A 15,814-nucleotide genomic window follows, 5' to 3' on the forward strand; every position below is an offset into this window, starting at 1 on the left:
AGAAAATAAAATGTCATGTGTCAGTAGTCCATGTTAATTTTACTCTTTTATGCTCTTTGATTTACTCTATGAGTAAAATGGAAATTCAATACATTTTTATTTTGTAATTACTACAAAATATTAATTTGAATCGTAGTAATTAAACAAGCTATTCAGTTAAATGTTAATCGAAATGGAAGAAGAGCAATGTTTGCATGAATGTGAAAGTTACATCCAGAACCACAACGTCCAATTATTGTTGAAAGATTGCATAGTTCAGCTGTGTGTAAATAAACCTGAAAACCCAGTTTCTTTTTTGAGACAATATTTTCAGAAGTTAGAGCGGGTAAGTTAAGTAATTTATACTAGTTGCTTCTTTTAAAAAATTTTATTTATCTCATAAGAATGGAAACTGTAATGTATTTTATTTTAAAGAAATTTTTTAACAAGTTTACATTTAATTCACATTGAATAATATGTTCCACATAAATTACTGTTGTCTAAATCATAATCACAGATTATGTCACATATTTCATTTTTATGTAAAGTGAAAACTATTTTAAATACCTACCATCTGTAGGTATTTTTGAAGTTCAGTAAAATTCCTATTTTATGACCTAGATAACAAAAATATTTTATGTTTTTACAAGGGACTTGGCTCATGATTAATATTTGATTTTGATTTATTTTTTATTAATAGGAACAAGCCAAAGCTGCTGCAGCAGCAGCTACGGCATCAGAGGGTGAAGCAGACGGAGAACTTTCGCCGCTGCCCGTGCCCGGGGTGCAACCTCCTCGCAGACGGGGAGGGATAAGTGCTGAACCTGTTACTGAAGAAGATGCAACTAGTTATGTTAAAAAGGTAAGAAACACCATGTTAAAAGTGTTCACACTTTAAAATTTTGTTGTATTCTTTAATATTTTATCGCTGCACTTGTTAAAAAAGATGTGTCCTATAAAACCATTTGAAATTGTTCACTTCTAGGTGGTGCCAAAAGATTATAAAACGATGGGTGCTTTATCCCGAGCGATAGCTTCCAATGTTCTGTTCACCCACCTTGATGAATCAGAACGTGCTGATATGTTTGACGCAATGTTCCCTGTACAGTGTCTGCCAGGTGAAACAGTTATCAGGCAAGGTGATGAAGGAGATAACTTTTACATTATTGATTCTGGTGAGGTTGAAGTAAGTACTAGTTATCATCACATTAAGTATGCATTCCTCAATTGTGTTCTGCTTCCTTACTGGTGTGATTTATATCATTTACAATCACAAGTGTTTATGTTGTTCATTGCATAGATACATAATTTAACAAAAAGTTAGATAATAATGAACACAAGTTTAAAATGGCATTTCTTTAACTTTACTTTTTCAGTGAGTGCAGCATATTATTCTATGCATATTCTTGATGCATGTGCTGAAAACTTGATCAGATTTTTAGTAAATATGCTCTCACAAAATTTTCAGGTATTAGTTAATGGTGAACCAGTTACTACGATTGGTGAAGGTGGAAGTTTTGGAGAGTTAGCCCTAATTTATGGTACACCGCGTGCGGCGACTGTGCGTGCGCGTACTCCACTAAAGCTATGGGGTCTGGACCGTGATTCTTACCGCCGCATACTAATGGGGTCCACGATCAGGAAACGAAGGATGTACGACGAATTCCTCTCTCGCGTGTCAATTCTAGGTATGATCATAGAATTTATACCACTGTATTCTAAAAAGTGTTGCAAACAAGGTCAATCTGAGTTATTTCGAAATTACCCCAAATCTAATGTAAGGATTTACATTTACAACATAAGGTTTTTTATTTCAAGTTGAATTTCATGTATGTTGTTTATTTAATGTTTCAGAAAGTTTAGAAAAATGGGAGAGACTGACTGTTGCGGATGCTTTAGAACCTGTTTCTTTCACCGATGGTGAAATAATAGTCCGCCAAGGCGAACCAGGAAATGATTTTTATATTATTGTGGAAGGTACATAAATTACAATTAAACATCGAAAATTTTAATTGGCTAAAGAATCTTTTGTTTGTTTTCCTCATAATTCCGATCAAGCCGTATAGTATAAAAAGGCGATGGATCAGTGGTGTAGCGTGTCCAACAAATTTTGATACAGGGCCCTTCTTTTCAAGGGCCTCAAAATCGTTTGATTTTTGTTGCTTACACGTTCAGGGCCTCTGTTTTATAGTCTTGGTTACGCTCCATGGATTGTTTATTGTTTCCGCAGGGTGCGCAGTAGTGCTGCAGCAGCGCAGCGGGCAGGGCGAGGCGGTGGAGGTGGGCCGGCTGGGCCCGTCGGACTACTTCGGCGAGATCGCGCTGCTGCTGGACCGGCCGCGCGCCGCCACCGTGCGCGCTGCGGGACCGCTCAAGTGCGTCAAACTCGACCGAGCTAGGTAATAGCAATTTTTTAATGAAAATGTTTCATTCGACAAATTAAAAAAAAAGAAAATGTAATTTGAAAATGATAAATAATTGAAAAAATCTAACTGCCTAAGCCGGGAATTGAACCCATCCTTACCCCTAGTTTGAGATGCAACTCTTAACGCTAAAAATTAAATAACTAAGGTAAAATGTAATCCATTAAATTGCACCAAAATGGTTTAAATGTAAACTATATCGTCAGTGGAAAGGAAAAAAGACTAAAGCGCCAAAACCGTACTTGTGGGAAATGAGGATCAAAGTTTTTTTTTTACGAAAAAAATTCGTATCTCTTTTGATATTAATGTTAAACAGTTCTTTTAAAATGCAATCGTGTTCTTGATTTTTTGCCTATATTTTAATGAAAACACCAGGTTTGTAGCTCTTTTAGATCGTAAAATAGGTGTCGCTTTAGCAAAAGAATTATGAAAATTCATTAAATGTTAGTCAGGGTAAAACTGCTAACCTCCATTTATAATCAAATATCCAGCAACCAATAAGTGCTAAATAGTTTGAACAACCTTTTTGATAAAAGAAAAAAAATACTTAGTGAGATACAGCTTAATAAGTAAGTCGAAGATAAATTACTAAACTACATAATAAGATAGTCGCATGCGCCAGCGAAAAAATGCGTAAAAGCGATATTATCCATGGAGCTTACATGAATATTTGCTTACTTACGCAGACCCTATAGAACGAATATAAGCAAATGTTACTAAACTCTTACTACATTAAACGTTTTAAGCAAAAGTAATGCTTATAGATTGAATAGGTATTATGTTTTATGACAAAAAATGCTTAATTTATCCTAACATCATGCATAATTTGATTGTCATTACTTCTAACCGGGTACGGGAGTGGTAGGTAATTACTATATTTTGAATTATAGTGAACAAACGTAGGGACACTTAACAATTTTAATGACCACCACTAACCACTGGTGGGAACCTTTGGTGGGATGGACATGGTGGGTGGTGACTTACGCGGCCACCACCATGTCCATCCCACCAAAAAATCCAAACCACACACTGATAGTCTTATCGACGGACTCGAGCATAATCGGCGACAATGTCATAAGACCGTCAGAACCACTTTTGACTTCAAAATCAAAGGTCTAAAGGTGGAAAAGGATGACAATCTAAAGGCCCAAAATAAGAAACTACAATGCTATGGATGGAAGTGTCGCCCATTCTCTACAAACGCTTGTTCGAGGCGGGGGCAGTCCACATAGGTCTGGAGATAAGACCGGTAGAAGACCCCACTAGTGAAATGCGCCAAATGCCTCTGTTTTGGACATACAAAAGCCCTATGCAAAGAGGAAGAGGAACTGCAGAGGAACTTACTCATGGCTAAACTGTCCAGCCTGAAAATAAGGCACACCACAATCGTGGAAAAAATGCGAGGGCGAGAACTGACACATCCAACATTCACCACTACATGGCATTCAGTGATAAAGTGATGAATGCCCAGAAAAACAAAAGTAGGACTACTTACTTAGCGCTTTCCAGAACAGCATACTGCCAAGAACACCCTAAACATGCAGAGTTCAAATCTCCTAAAAGACCGTGTCCGTGGTCTTTTGGGAGATTTGATTTGATTTGTGAAAGCTCAACACCATCTGAGCTAATCTGAGACGCTCCAAGCAAGCCACTGCCGAACTGCTGCAAGCAGCCGAGGAGAAGGACATAACCTTAGCACTCAATCGGCAGAAACCAGTCACTCAGTCTTCGGTGACCGATTGAGTCATTCACGACCCCTAACTGGTCACGGAGACGGAGGCCGCGGTAACACTGGAGGCAGGCAGGCTAAAACTAGGAATTGTGTCCGTGTATTATGAGGGAGACAATCCAATTGAGCTTTAGATATAACGCACAAAGCGGTATGAAAAAGCTAAACACCCAAAACATCATTATAGGGGGAGACGTGAACGCCTAGAACCAATGGTGGGGCAGCGTTTCCGAAAGCTTAGGTGAAGCTTACAGTTTCTTCTTTCAAAAAATATCGACAGGGCAGATTGCGCACAAGCAAAGTGGATGTGTCAGCGTGCAGTAAGCCACTACTGGGTAGGATTAAAGAGAAAGTGGACAGAACGCTAGTCACTTCAGACCACAACGCCATAACCTATTCTCTCTGTCTGGGTGAAAGTGCGGCAACAAGAATACGCACAGAAGACCAGCGAGGCGCAAACAAAGAGTTGGAATGAGTTCTGCTCGACACACGAGAGAGAAAACATGTGGGATGGAATCTATGGAGTCATCGGGAAAGCTCCAGAGACAAGAGGACATGCTCCTGAATGGTTTTAACGGCAAGACTGGGCAGAGTGCCCAGAATAATCGGCTGATCCAGATGATTCCGTGACAATAGATAAACCACACCACACGCGTCTCCGACAACTGATAGAGAGCGAAACTTTAGAAGAGCAAACAGCAAACGATCCCCTTTTTACCGAGGCAGGAGTGGAGGCCGTGCTTAACGTGCAAAATCTAAAGAAAGCCCCGGGACCGGATGATTTCCCGCCGATATTTATGTACCAGAGCTATTCGTAGCGAAAGGGAGATATTCATGGAAATTGCAAACAAATGCCTATCTATAGCGTATTTCCCCAAACAATGGAAGACGGCTCACTTCATCCTCAAGAAGCCAGGGAAAGACTTATCTTGCCATTAGTTTGGGAACTTTTCTTGATAGAGCAGCATATACTGCAGCTATGCAGGCAGGCCAATTAGACGGCGCGGCGCCCATACAATAGTGTTTGTTACCCTTTTTTCTTGGCTTGTGGATCTGAGACGTGGTCGCTTATATAGGCCTCATAAGAAGGCTCAAAGTCGCCCAAAGAGCGATGGAGCGTGCTATGCTCGGATTTTCCCTGCGTGATCGAATCAGAAATGAGGAGATCCGCAGGGGAACCAAAGTGACTGACATAGCCCGCAGAATCGCTAAAATCTAGTGGCAGTGGGCGGGGCACATAGCTTGCAGAGCTGATGGCTGCAGGGGTAGAAAATTTCTGGAAAAAGAGTAGCAACCACGAGCCGGAAGACGTGGTGTGGGCAGGCCTCCCACTAGGTGGACCGACGATCTGGAGGTGGTGGTTGCAGGAGGTGCCTGGATGCGAGCGCGAGCCCGGTCTTTGTGAAAATCCTTGGGGGAGGCCTGGCCTTGGGGGATCCAGCAGTGGATATCGTTCGGGCTGAAACGAACGAACACTTTTTTTCAATGACTGAGTGCATTGAATCCACCGGCATAAATGTGTGCCCAGGGAGCAAATTATTTATTTGGATAGTTGCAACATTCTTGCATCTTTGCAGGCACTTGTGAGTGACCCGAGTGCGTAGTGTGTGCTTATAGTCACAAGTGTGTTTGAGATGTCTTTGTTAATAATACTTAACTACTATAGTTTTTGCTTTGATTAATGCTCTCATTTTCGCTAAAATACTTTAAAGCTTATTAAAAAAAGGCTACTTTTTGCTAAAGCGCCAAAATTAATCGAATCTTGTTCACTTACTTTTGCTTACACGCCAAATCATTTTGAACTACAACCATGAATAACTACTAATATACCAATGAACTATAAAACTCAAAAAGCTCGAATTGCTAAAGTAACAAGTCATTCGAGTTCTTAAATAACAAAAAAATACTTAATGTTGTGAAAGCAAAAATATTTTGCCAGCAAAAAAACCCTTACGCGACACTTGTTGCAAAAACACTGAAAACACGTCGTTTTAGCAGCGACGAGGGCGGTGATTTTCAACCGACTTCAAAAAAGGAGGAGGTTCTCAATTCGACCCGTATGTTTTTTTTTTTTTTTTTTTTTTTCTATGTTTGTTACGCGATAACTCCGCCAATTATGAACCGATTTGAACAAATCTTTTTTCGGCGTATAGGTAATACCTCAAGGGTGGTCCCATTTAAATTTAACAATAAAAAAACAACCCCCAAGGGTGGAAAATTGGGGATGAACTTTTTTATACGCAATATCTCCGCCGATTATAAACCAATTTGAACGATTATTTTTTTGTTGAATAGGTATTATCAAAAGGGTGGTTTCATGCGAATTTGAAGAAAATATTTCACCCCCAAGGGTGGAAAATTGGGGATGAACTTTTTTATACGCAATATCTCCGCCGATTATGAACCAATTTTTTTTGGTCTCAGTGTACTGCCTACCTTCAGTGGTAACATCAAGGTAATAATTAGTTAACTAAAAAGCAAGAAATAAGTAAAATTTTATAAAAAAAAATAAAACCGACTTCAAAAAACCTACACTAAAACGTAGAAAAATAATTACTAATTACCTACTTATTTATTAGGACGAATTATTAATATTTATGTAGGTATACCATGATTGATACTTTTGGAGTCGGTGCAGGCAAACTTTACATGTTTCATAATCTTGGCACCGACTCCAGAAGTATCAATCATGGTATACCTACATAAATATTAATAATTCGTCCTAATAAATAAGTAGGTAATTAGTAATTATTTTTCTACGTTTTAGTGTAGGTTTTTTGAAGTCGGTTTTTAGAAATACTTAAAATTTTCAGAGTGCTAAAGCGCCAAAAAAGTCATCGGATTGAGTTGAAACCTAGATAGATCGACGCAGAAAAAAAAATCCTATTCAACAATGTATATAACTCATTTTGGCCAAAATGGCGCTTTAGTCCTTTTTCCTTTCCACTGACGATATACTTATGGGTCTAGCGCTTAATTCAGTCAGTGCCTGAGGTATGGGGGCGGCACGACCTATCATTTTCGGATTGCTTTTACATAATATATTCCAATACTGCGATAAATAACTAACTTACACACCATAAATTTTAACTAAACATTACTTAAAATGTCTTTTATTATTACAGATTTGAACGCGTACTGGGCTTATGTGCTGATATCTTGAAACGGAATATTGCACAATATAATAGCTTTGTGTCTTTGTCTGTCTAAGTGTGTTCATAATTAATCTTTAGACTGAGACACTTAGCCTGTTTAAGGGTCGAGTAAAATAGTAAGGTAATTCAACTGTTATGTCATGATAAGGTACAATATTTGTTTCATATGTTATCGAAAAGAACATAATATTTATATTTATTTAATTAACTTAATTAGTGTTATTCCTTTACTTTATGTTAGTCATACAAAATTTCATTTCTGTATATTATCATATAATGAAAAAGTTATTGTTTACAAGTATTAAATCATCTATCATTTTTAAACTAACTTCATTGTGCATTATTTTATGATAGATTTTTTTAGTATCGATGTCCCTTTCCGAGAACCCTGTTTACTTCTTCCATTCAACGAGTTCTGCAATAGATAACCACGACGAACTACCACTTTACCTTACACTTGTGGTTTGTGTTACCTAATAATTACTTTCGATTTCCTCATTCCGAATTTTATCCCCAAGGCTTCGCCTTTTCTTAGCTCGACGTGTGAGGCTGCAATACTGTCCTTATCCTCGCAAATGATGCTGTGAAAATGAAATCGTTCGACATTGTGTACCTTATGTCTGTCGCCAGTGATATAATGGGACCTTAACAAAGAGCAATTTTGAATCATTCTTATGTTCAGACATTTTTACACGATCAAAGTCCTGTAGCAGTATTGATTGATAATAATTTCCATTACAATTCGCATACGAATCTAGGGTTTCAGTTCTGTTTTATGAGATAAGAAAATACTGTTTTCCATTTTATTGATCGATATTTATTCAGAAGATGGACATGATGCCATGTGGCATTCTCTCCCAGTCAAAGTTTGGGCCAAACAAAAAATATAGAAAAGTTGAGGCGACCAACACAACTATTGAATTTAATAACTGTTTATTGTTTGCATAATGAATTGGCAAAAAAAAATATTTATCACATAGGTTCATACTACAAAATGTCCAACAATGAATCGTCTCATCAACTATGACACGGTACCTACTATGACGTAACTATTCAACAAGGGTTGTTCATTTTTGAATTTTGCCACTTCTTGACGCTTGAATTTATGGCGCTGTACTTGCGCCTATGTAGAAAATTGTGATGAAAACCATTCGGCTATATTTTTTCCCACAGATAGTATAAACTTAAGTAGGTACCTGCTTATTTTAAAAGCTTCGGGGAATTTATCATTTTGATCTTGATGTCCAAATATCAACGGGGCGTTTGGCTGAAAATAGAATTTTATTAGAAATTGTTAGCAAAATGGCAATCGCCGTAAAATAGCTTATTTTCGATGAGGACACGTTTGCTAACTTCAAAAGTAACGTTTTCCTATACATTTTTTAGCAGTGATAGCACTTACCGCTAAAAGGGAGGACGCTGCCGCTAACAAAGGGGGCATTTGGCGGAAAATGGCGTCCTTTTTTAGCGGTAAGTTTTGTCAATGTCAAAAAAATGTATCAGCAAACCGTGTCCTAGCCGAAAACATTCTAAAGTTTTCGGCGGTTGCCCTGGCAATCGGCATTTTACTACCAAATTCTAACAACGCTAATTATCGGCTGAACGCAGCCAATGCTATTTTCGGCCAAACGCCCCCTAAGACTCTTAATGCTGCCATAGATATAAGATTAGTTTAATGGTAACTGACTCGTTTAGTAAATACGTAACAGTTGCTTCTATAACACAGCGGTTTATTAGGGGAAGAAGGCTAATCTATTAAATATCGAATTTAAGAAACAAGGATTCCGGTATTTGCGATCACGTTCGATTGACAGCCCTACTTTACCATCTTCATGCAGATTCCTGTGTGTGAGCTGTCATTAGTGTCATATAACGAAAAATACCGACCATCTGTTTGATTAGTAAGAATTTTTGTGATTTTATAAAAAAAACAATCGTTCTAAACAAAGTAAAGACAATTTTTATAATATTTGTACTACATTGTGAGGTACGAAAGGATACCACACTGTTATTGTGTCCATTCCCTGCATATGAAATCTCAACACAAAGTAAAAAAAAAGGCGCGAAAATGGATGTTGTCGAGTCAATAAAAAAGGATAAAGCTTACCTCAAATGTAAGTTTATTGTGAAAAATTGGGAGAAAGAGTTCAAGGTTAAGTATTCTCGAATTCCATCTAAATTTGACATAAAAGAAGCACCATCGAAAATTAAATATGCGTACAAAAAATACTTTCAACTAAAAAGCTCCTTTCTTGAGAACTCCCTCAGTGTCTGCGACATAGATGATGAACCTTTGAGATCACCAGAATATACCCAACAGTTCGATATTACACCTGATAACAGTAATTCACTGTCTGAATCTGTATTACCTGAACTTCCTAGTGGGCAAGAACTTCATCAATTACTAAGTCAGACAGAAATACAGAAAAATCCAGCTGTTCCTAGCCCTTTTATTGAAAATTTGTCTAAAAAACTATTTCTTAATAGACAATTTTCTTTGAGAAATCCTAGGAAATTAGCATTACCCAAGCCTCAATTAAATTTTGTGGAAGATGATAAAAACTTACTACAGAGTGAGAATGAGGATGAGACAAAGACTGTAGAGTATAAAAAATCCTCGAGTGTGTTACCTACAAAGAATAATGAACAAGAAGCAGTTAATAAAAGACTATCAGCAAATTTAATCATTGACAAAGCCAGTAGTTTTATACCAGTGAGACAACTAAATAAGGCATGGATCGATAGAGCTATAGAAAATGATTCTGCCATTGACAACCAATGTTCAAACACTTCTACATTTGGATTAAGTAATATCCATTTACCTAATTTTCCAGAAAAAACTGGTGATGTTGTTGAGAATAGTGAGTCTGAAGAAGAGGATAATGGATTTAATCATCTAAAACCTGCATTAAAAAAAAGAAAAATAGGTGGGAGTAGTATTTCTACTTCTTTACAAAAAAAGTCCACTGAAATAGAAACTGTAGACAAAATTCCCAGAGAACAACTGAAAAACAGTAATAAAAAAAACAAAGCTGAAAGCGCTGAAACTATTAACCCTCCTAATATTGCTGAATATTTACCATTTGGATTGGATAATGATATAAATCCACGACATAGTAATGTAACTGATATTTTAAATAAAATTGAAATTAATAAATTAGATAAAAATAATGACTTGAAGACCAGCGAAGACAAACTTTGTGATAAAATAAAAAATGGAACTTTGAATGAAAACTTTGTCAGAATCAATATTGAAAAAAAAGTTTTTGTTCGGGGAAAAAAGAGTGTTAAGTTTTCCAAGTATAAAAAACAGCAATGGAAAGATAAAAAAGCACTTCATGCTAGTATGGAGTTCCCTGAAGGTGGAAAAGTTAGCTGTTTTAAATGTGGAATGACTGGTCACATGGCCAGATATTGCACAGCACACAGAGGTGATACACTACTTCCCCTTGATAGTTATGATGACAATGATTTACCAACTTTAGATGATATGCAAAATGTTGTAGCAAATCAAAATAAAAATGTATCTAATGAAAAAGTTTTAACTATGTCAGTTATCACAGGTAGTATAATACCAGATTCATTCTTGAAAATATTAGCTGAAAACGAAGACAATTCAAGTTGTGCAAATGTGAAACCAATATATTCCAGTCCACAAAAAGAAGCAACCAAAGAATTAATGGAAGCACTAGAAAAGTTTGGTCACAATTCTTTTAGGCCCGGACAAGAGGAGGCAATTATGAGAATTTTAAGTGGCATGTCAACATTGCTAATATTATCCACTGGTGGAGGAAAATCTTTGTGTTATCAAATACCTGCATACATTTATAGTCAACATTATAAATGTATTACTTTAGTTATTTCTCCACTGGTGTCTTTGATGGAAGATCAAGTTTTAAGTATGCCAGAATTTTTAAAAGCTGGATGTTTACACACCAATCAGCCACCTACACAACGTCAGAAAATTATTAAATGCTTAAAAGATGGCGAAATAAACATCCTTTTAATTTCGCCAGAAGCTTTAATATCAGGAGATACTAATGGAATTTCAGGATTATTCAAATCCCTTCCACAGATTGCATTTGCGTGCATAGATGAAGCTCATTGTGTTTCGCAATGGAGTCATAATTTCAGACCTAGTTATCTCATGATAAGTAGAGTTTTAAGGGAAAAACTTAAAGTAAGCTGCATTCTTGGCCTAACAGCAACTGCCAGTCAGCCTACGATAAAAAGCATTATTAATCATATTAACGTCCCTGATGGATTAACTGGAGTTATAACCAATCCAACATTGCCTGACAATCTGTGTTTGTCTGTTTCTTTTGAAAAAGATAAAGATAGAGCTCTAGTTTCATACTTGATTTCGGAACGCATAAAATCTTTCAATTCCATTATCGTTTATTGCATAAGACGAGATGAGTGTGAAAGAATAGCAGCTGTACTAAGATCTTGTCTTCAAGAACCAAATAAAATTAACATGGAAAAAGTGAACAATAAACGCAAAAGAATGTCATATATTGCTGAAGCATATCATGCTGGTATGTCTGCTGCACAACGAAAAAAAATTCAGAAGAATTTTATGGATGGGACATTAAGGATTATAGTAGCAACAGTTGCTTTTGGTATGGGCATAAATAAATCAAACATACGATGCATCATACATTATAACATGCCAAGCAGCTTCGAATCCTATGTTCAAGAGGTCGGACGAGCTGGACGTGACAGTCAGAAAGCTTACTGTCATGTATTTATGAATAACAGTAATAATGATAGAAATGAACTTTTAAAACATATCCACGCAAATACTATTGATAGGTCTATTATCAGACGGCTGCTCCAAAGTGTATTCATTCCATGTGAATGTGGTTCTACATCCAATGTAAGTGACAGTCTTCCAAACAGATCTCCATGTAAAGGTCATGAAGTCGGTATTCCCATTGATGAGAAAGTTGAAGAATTAGACGTTCCATCTGAGAACATTGCCACATTACTATGCTATGTTGAACTTCACCCTAAACATTACATAAAAGTTCTAAATAATGCGTACGTAATGTGTAAAATTTCATCATATGGAGGCCCAAAAAAAATTCTTGAGGCAGCAAAAAGTTGTGCTCCACTTGCAATGGCATATTTGTTAGAAAGTAAAAAAGACCCAGATGTGGTAAATAAAACGATTTTAGAATTTAATGTCATAGAAGTGGCAGCAGCAATTGGTTGGGAAAGCGGTGTCGCAAAGTACAATTTGAAAAATTTAGAATGGATATCTGAAAATGGTTCAAATAAAAGATCTCAACTGAAAGTTGAATTTAACACTCTTGGCTTCAGAATTAAGGCTTCAGGAGATTTAAAACCGCCTGAACTTGATGCTATTTTAAATGATTTACACGAATTAGTTCTAGCACAAGAAAAAACAAGATTATATCAATTAGAAGAAATAAACACAGCTTTTGGAAAACTAGGAAATTATTCATTACAAACTAAAGATATCAGTGAAGAGCTTCTTCAGAAACAGTCTGATGAGTTGAAATCAATCATAAGATGTTATTTTCAACGGGAGGATAATTTACCCACAGATATTACATTAGAAGAAAGACCACTTGATGTTGAACGAGTCACAACTGATGTTAGGGCTTTGATATCATCATATAAGGATTGTGAATTTTCTGGACGCAGTATTGCTCGAATCTTCCAAGGCATTTCTTCTCCAAACTATCCAGCTCTAGTTTGGGGAAGGTGTAAATTTTGGCGATCACATATTCATGAAGATTTTTATGGTCTTATAAAAATAGCAACGCAACAAATTCTACTCATGAAAATGTAATAAGTTCAATCAATTTTATCTTAATAAAGCATTGAGTTTAAATTAATGTTTCATTTTTATGCTCATTTAGGTAGGTAAGTAGAGCGAGTGTACATTTTATCTGTAACTCTTCGTCATAGCTGGGCATTAACTCGTTAATCGTTAATTAACGAAGTTAACATTTCTATTAACGGATTATCTTTTAAGTTAACTTTAAAAAATGTTACCGGACTCGTTAACTTCCGTTAAATTATCCTAAGTCCGTTAATCGTTAATCCAGTAGGTACCTACCATTTACCAAAAAGATACAGCAGGCACGCTGAAAAACGCGTTCTGACAAGTACGTTCGGGCTTCCAGGACTTCAAAACAACAGTTTTTGTAACCTTGTTTGTATGTGTGGGACAACTCTTACAACTGAATTTAAGACCAGTTTTCCGGAACCGATTGAGCTGAAATTTGGTATACTTATGTACGTACGATGACAATGCAATGTTATGGTACCATTGAGCTGGTCTGATGATGGAGTCAGGAAGTGGCCATAGGAATTCCTAAATGAAACGGTGGAAACTTATCGAGTTTGGGTTTGCTGGATTTGTCGTTTCGAGAACTTTGGTGCTAAATTGTATTGTAATTGAACCAAGGTGGCTCTGAGATTGAGATACTACTAAAAAGAGTTTTAAACTTTTTTAAAAACAAGCTTTTATTCTGAAATGCAGTTGTACTAAAACGAAAAAAATTATTGTACTTAATATGCAAGGTTCAAAATAATTTCGAAAGCTTGTAGCGCAAACATAAAAGAGGAATAAATTCCATGCGCGATACAAGCTTTCGAAATTATTTGAACATTGCATACAATTATTTTTTTCGTTTTATTATCATGTGTTAACGGATTAACGTTAACTTACGTTAAATCTTGCGAAATGTAACGTTTTAACGTTTAACCAAGTTAATTTTTTTATTAACGATTAACGAAGTTAACTATTTGATTAACGGTGCCCAGCTATGCTCTTCGTTGAACCTTTCTTTCACTCTTTACTGATATGTGCATCGCCCGTGCTCGTCCAAAGGCTCGCTCGTTAGTTTGTACAATAATTGGCCAGTAGAATAATTAATTAACTCCTAAACAAAGCCCTATTTACGAGTGTATGTTCATTGTTCAGGCATAGGTAAAGTACATGCTTTTTAATTGCACTGTGCAACTGGGTGGAACCGATTTTAAATCTACCGCCAAAATCAAACCGCATGAACTGCGAAGGCGCGCTACTACAGCAGCAGCGCGACGACGGCCAACAGAGAAATCTCGCGCTCTCTTTTAAATCCCGATTGTGCTAATTTTTATCGTCTCCAATTCATTGGCGCTTCTTCTCCAGTTGCGCTCTGTTTTTCATTTCAGCGGCTATTTTAGATTTTCACAGAAACCCATCTAATTCATAAGCCATGCCTTGCGTTTTTTGCCTTTTGAATAATGACTATGGCACTAATCACATGCCACCTGCTAACAAAAAAATCGTACCTGTCCATCAAGTCGTTCCGAAGATATGGAAATCTGCGAAATGTTACCGCAGCGCCATTTGCGATTATTCAAAAACTACAGGGGGCACAAATGTCGCTGTTTGACCATGGAAAGGTGCTTTATGCTACCTTTTGAGATACTTTAATGTGGCTAAGGCTAATAGCACAGAATACATAATAGTAGCAAATGTCGCTGCGGTAATGTTTTCAAGCCTTACTGCAGCAGCGGAATCTTATTTTCTGCAATTACTCCTAAAACTTATTGGGCACAAATTCTAGATTCTCGGCACATTTACAGGATACAAGGCACTAACTTTTCCATAATGCACATCTTGATCAGCGTCACCATGTCGCTGAGGCCTGAGGTAACGTACACTGTTTTATGCATGCTAACAAGCATGTAATTTTATGAGCATGTTTAACTGTGCCTTTATGTCATTCTATTCACAGCAACTTAAATACCTACTTATTAGGATTCGCCGTCAGCCGATAGGTAATTTCGGTATAGGCATCATACTACTACGACTACGACGTGATAGGTATTTAAAATTCAGAAAGTGAAAGGCACTCATTTATGGTATGTTTATTTTGTAGAAAATTATAACGTAGTTACAAAATATTTTATCTATTATTATTTAGCTAATATGATATAAATGTTACGGTTAATGTGATAAATTGAAAATTATTAATAATAACCGGTTATTATGAATAATTACCGACAGTCGCGGTAAAAGTGATAAATTAATCACATTTAACAGTGATTATTTAATAATTCAACCTTAGTACTAACAAATTTCATAAAAGAGAACAACATCTTGTGTACGTGCTCGTGTACAGCCAAACTTTTGAACGTTTTGATATCATATATTAATATAATTGGGCATAATGAGTTTGGAATGTTTCTTGCATAATATTACTTTTCCATGATGCCTATAACATAATGTTTTGATTTAAAGTGAAAAATAGGTTAAGGTGCGGCGGGGGTGGCCCTTGGGCCACCCCTAAGCCGCCTATTTAGTTTTATGCACACATAAATGACCTCATATTAATCACATTTACCAAATCATGCGGTAATTATTCATAATAACCGGCGATTATTCATAATTTTCACATTTATCACTTTGACCGTAACATAAACACCAACATAATTTATGTATTAAACCTCTTAAAATATTAGGAATTACTAAATGAACAGACTGGCCCGGTTTCTGATTG

At 36.5% G+C, this 15,814-nt stretch overlaps 2 protein-coding genes across 2 annotated transcripts; both read left to right on the top strand.

Moving 5' to 3' along the window:
• The first annotated feature begins 62 nt into the window (after positions 1-62).
• Positions 63-7,614, top strand: LOC135077565 (cAMP-dependent protein kinase type I regulatory subunit). Its single transcript, XM_063972113.1, has 7 exons — positions 63-325; positions 680-841; positions 965-1,165; positions 1,448-1,667; positions 1,834-1,956; positions 2,210-2,378; positions 7,257-7,614. Exons 1-7 carry the CDS (start codon positions 161-163, stop codon positions 7,339-7,341), a joined length of 1,125 nt encoding a protein of 374 aa, XP_063828183.1. The 5' UTR covers positions 63-160; the 3' UTR covers positions 7,342-7,614.
• Positions 7,615-9,158: 1,544 nt separating this feature from the next.
• On the top strand, positions 9,159-13,149 carry LOC135077566 (ATP-dependent DNA helicase Q4). Its single transcript, XM_063972114.1, has one exon. It carries the CDS (start codon positions 9,355-9,357, stop codon positions 13,105-13,107), a length of 3,753 nt encoding a protein of 1,250 aa, XP_063828184.1. The 5' UTR covers positions 9,159-9,354; the 3' UTR covers positions 13,108-13,149.
• The last annotated feature ends 2,665 nt before the right edge of the window (positions 13,150-15,814 follow it).

This window comes from Ostrinia nubilalis, chromosome 13 (genome assembly GCF_963855985.1).
Source record: "Ostrinia nubilalis chromosome 13, ilOstNubi1.1, whole genome shotgun sequence".
NCBI lineage: Eukaryota > Metazoa > Arthropoda > Insecta > Lepidoptera > Crambidae > Ostrinia > Ostrinia nubilalis.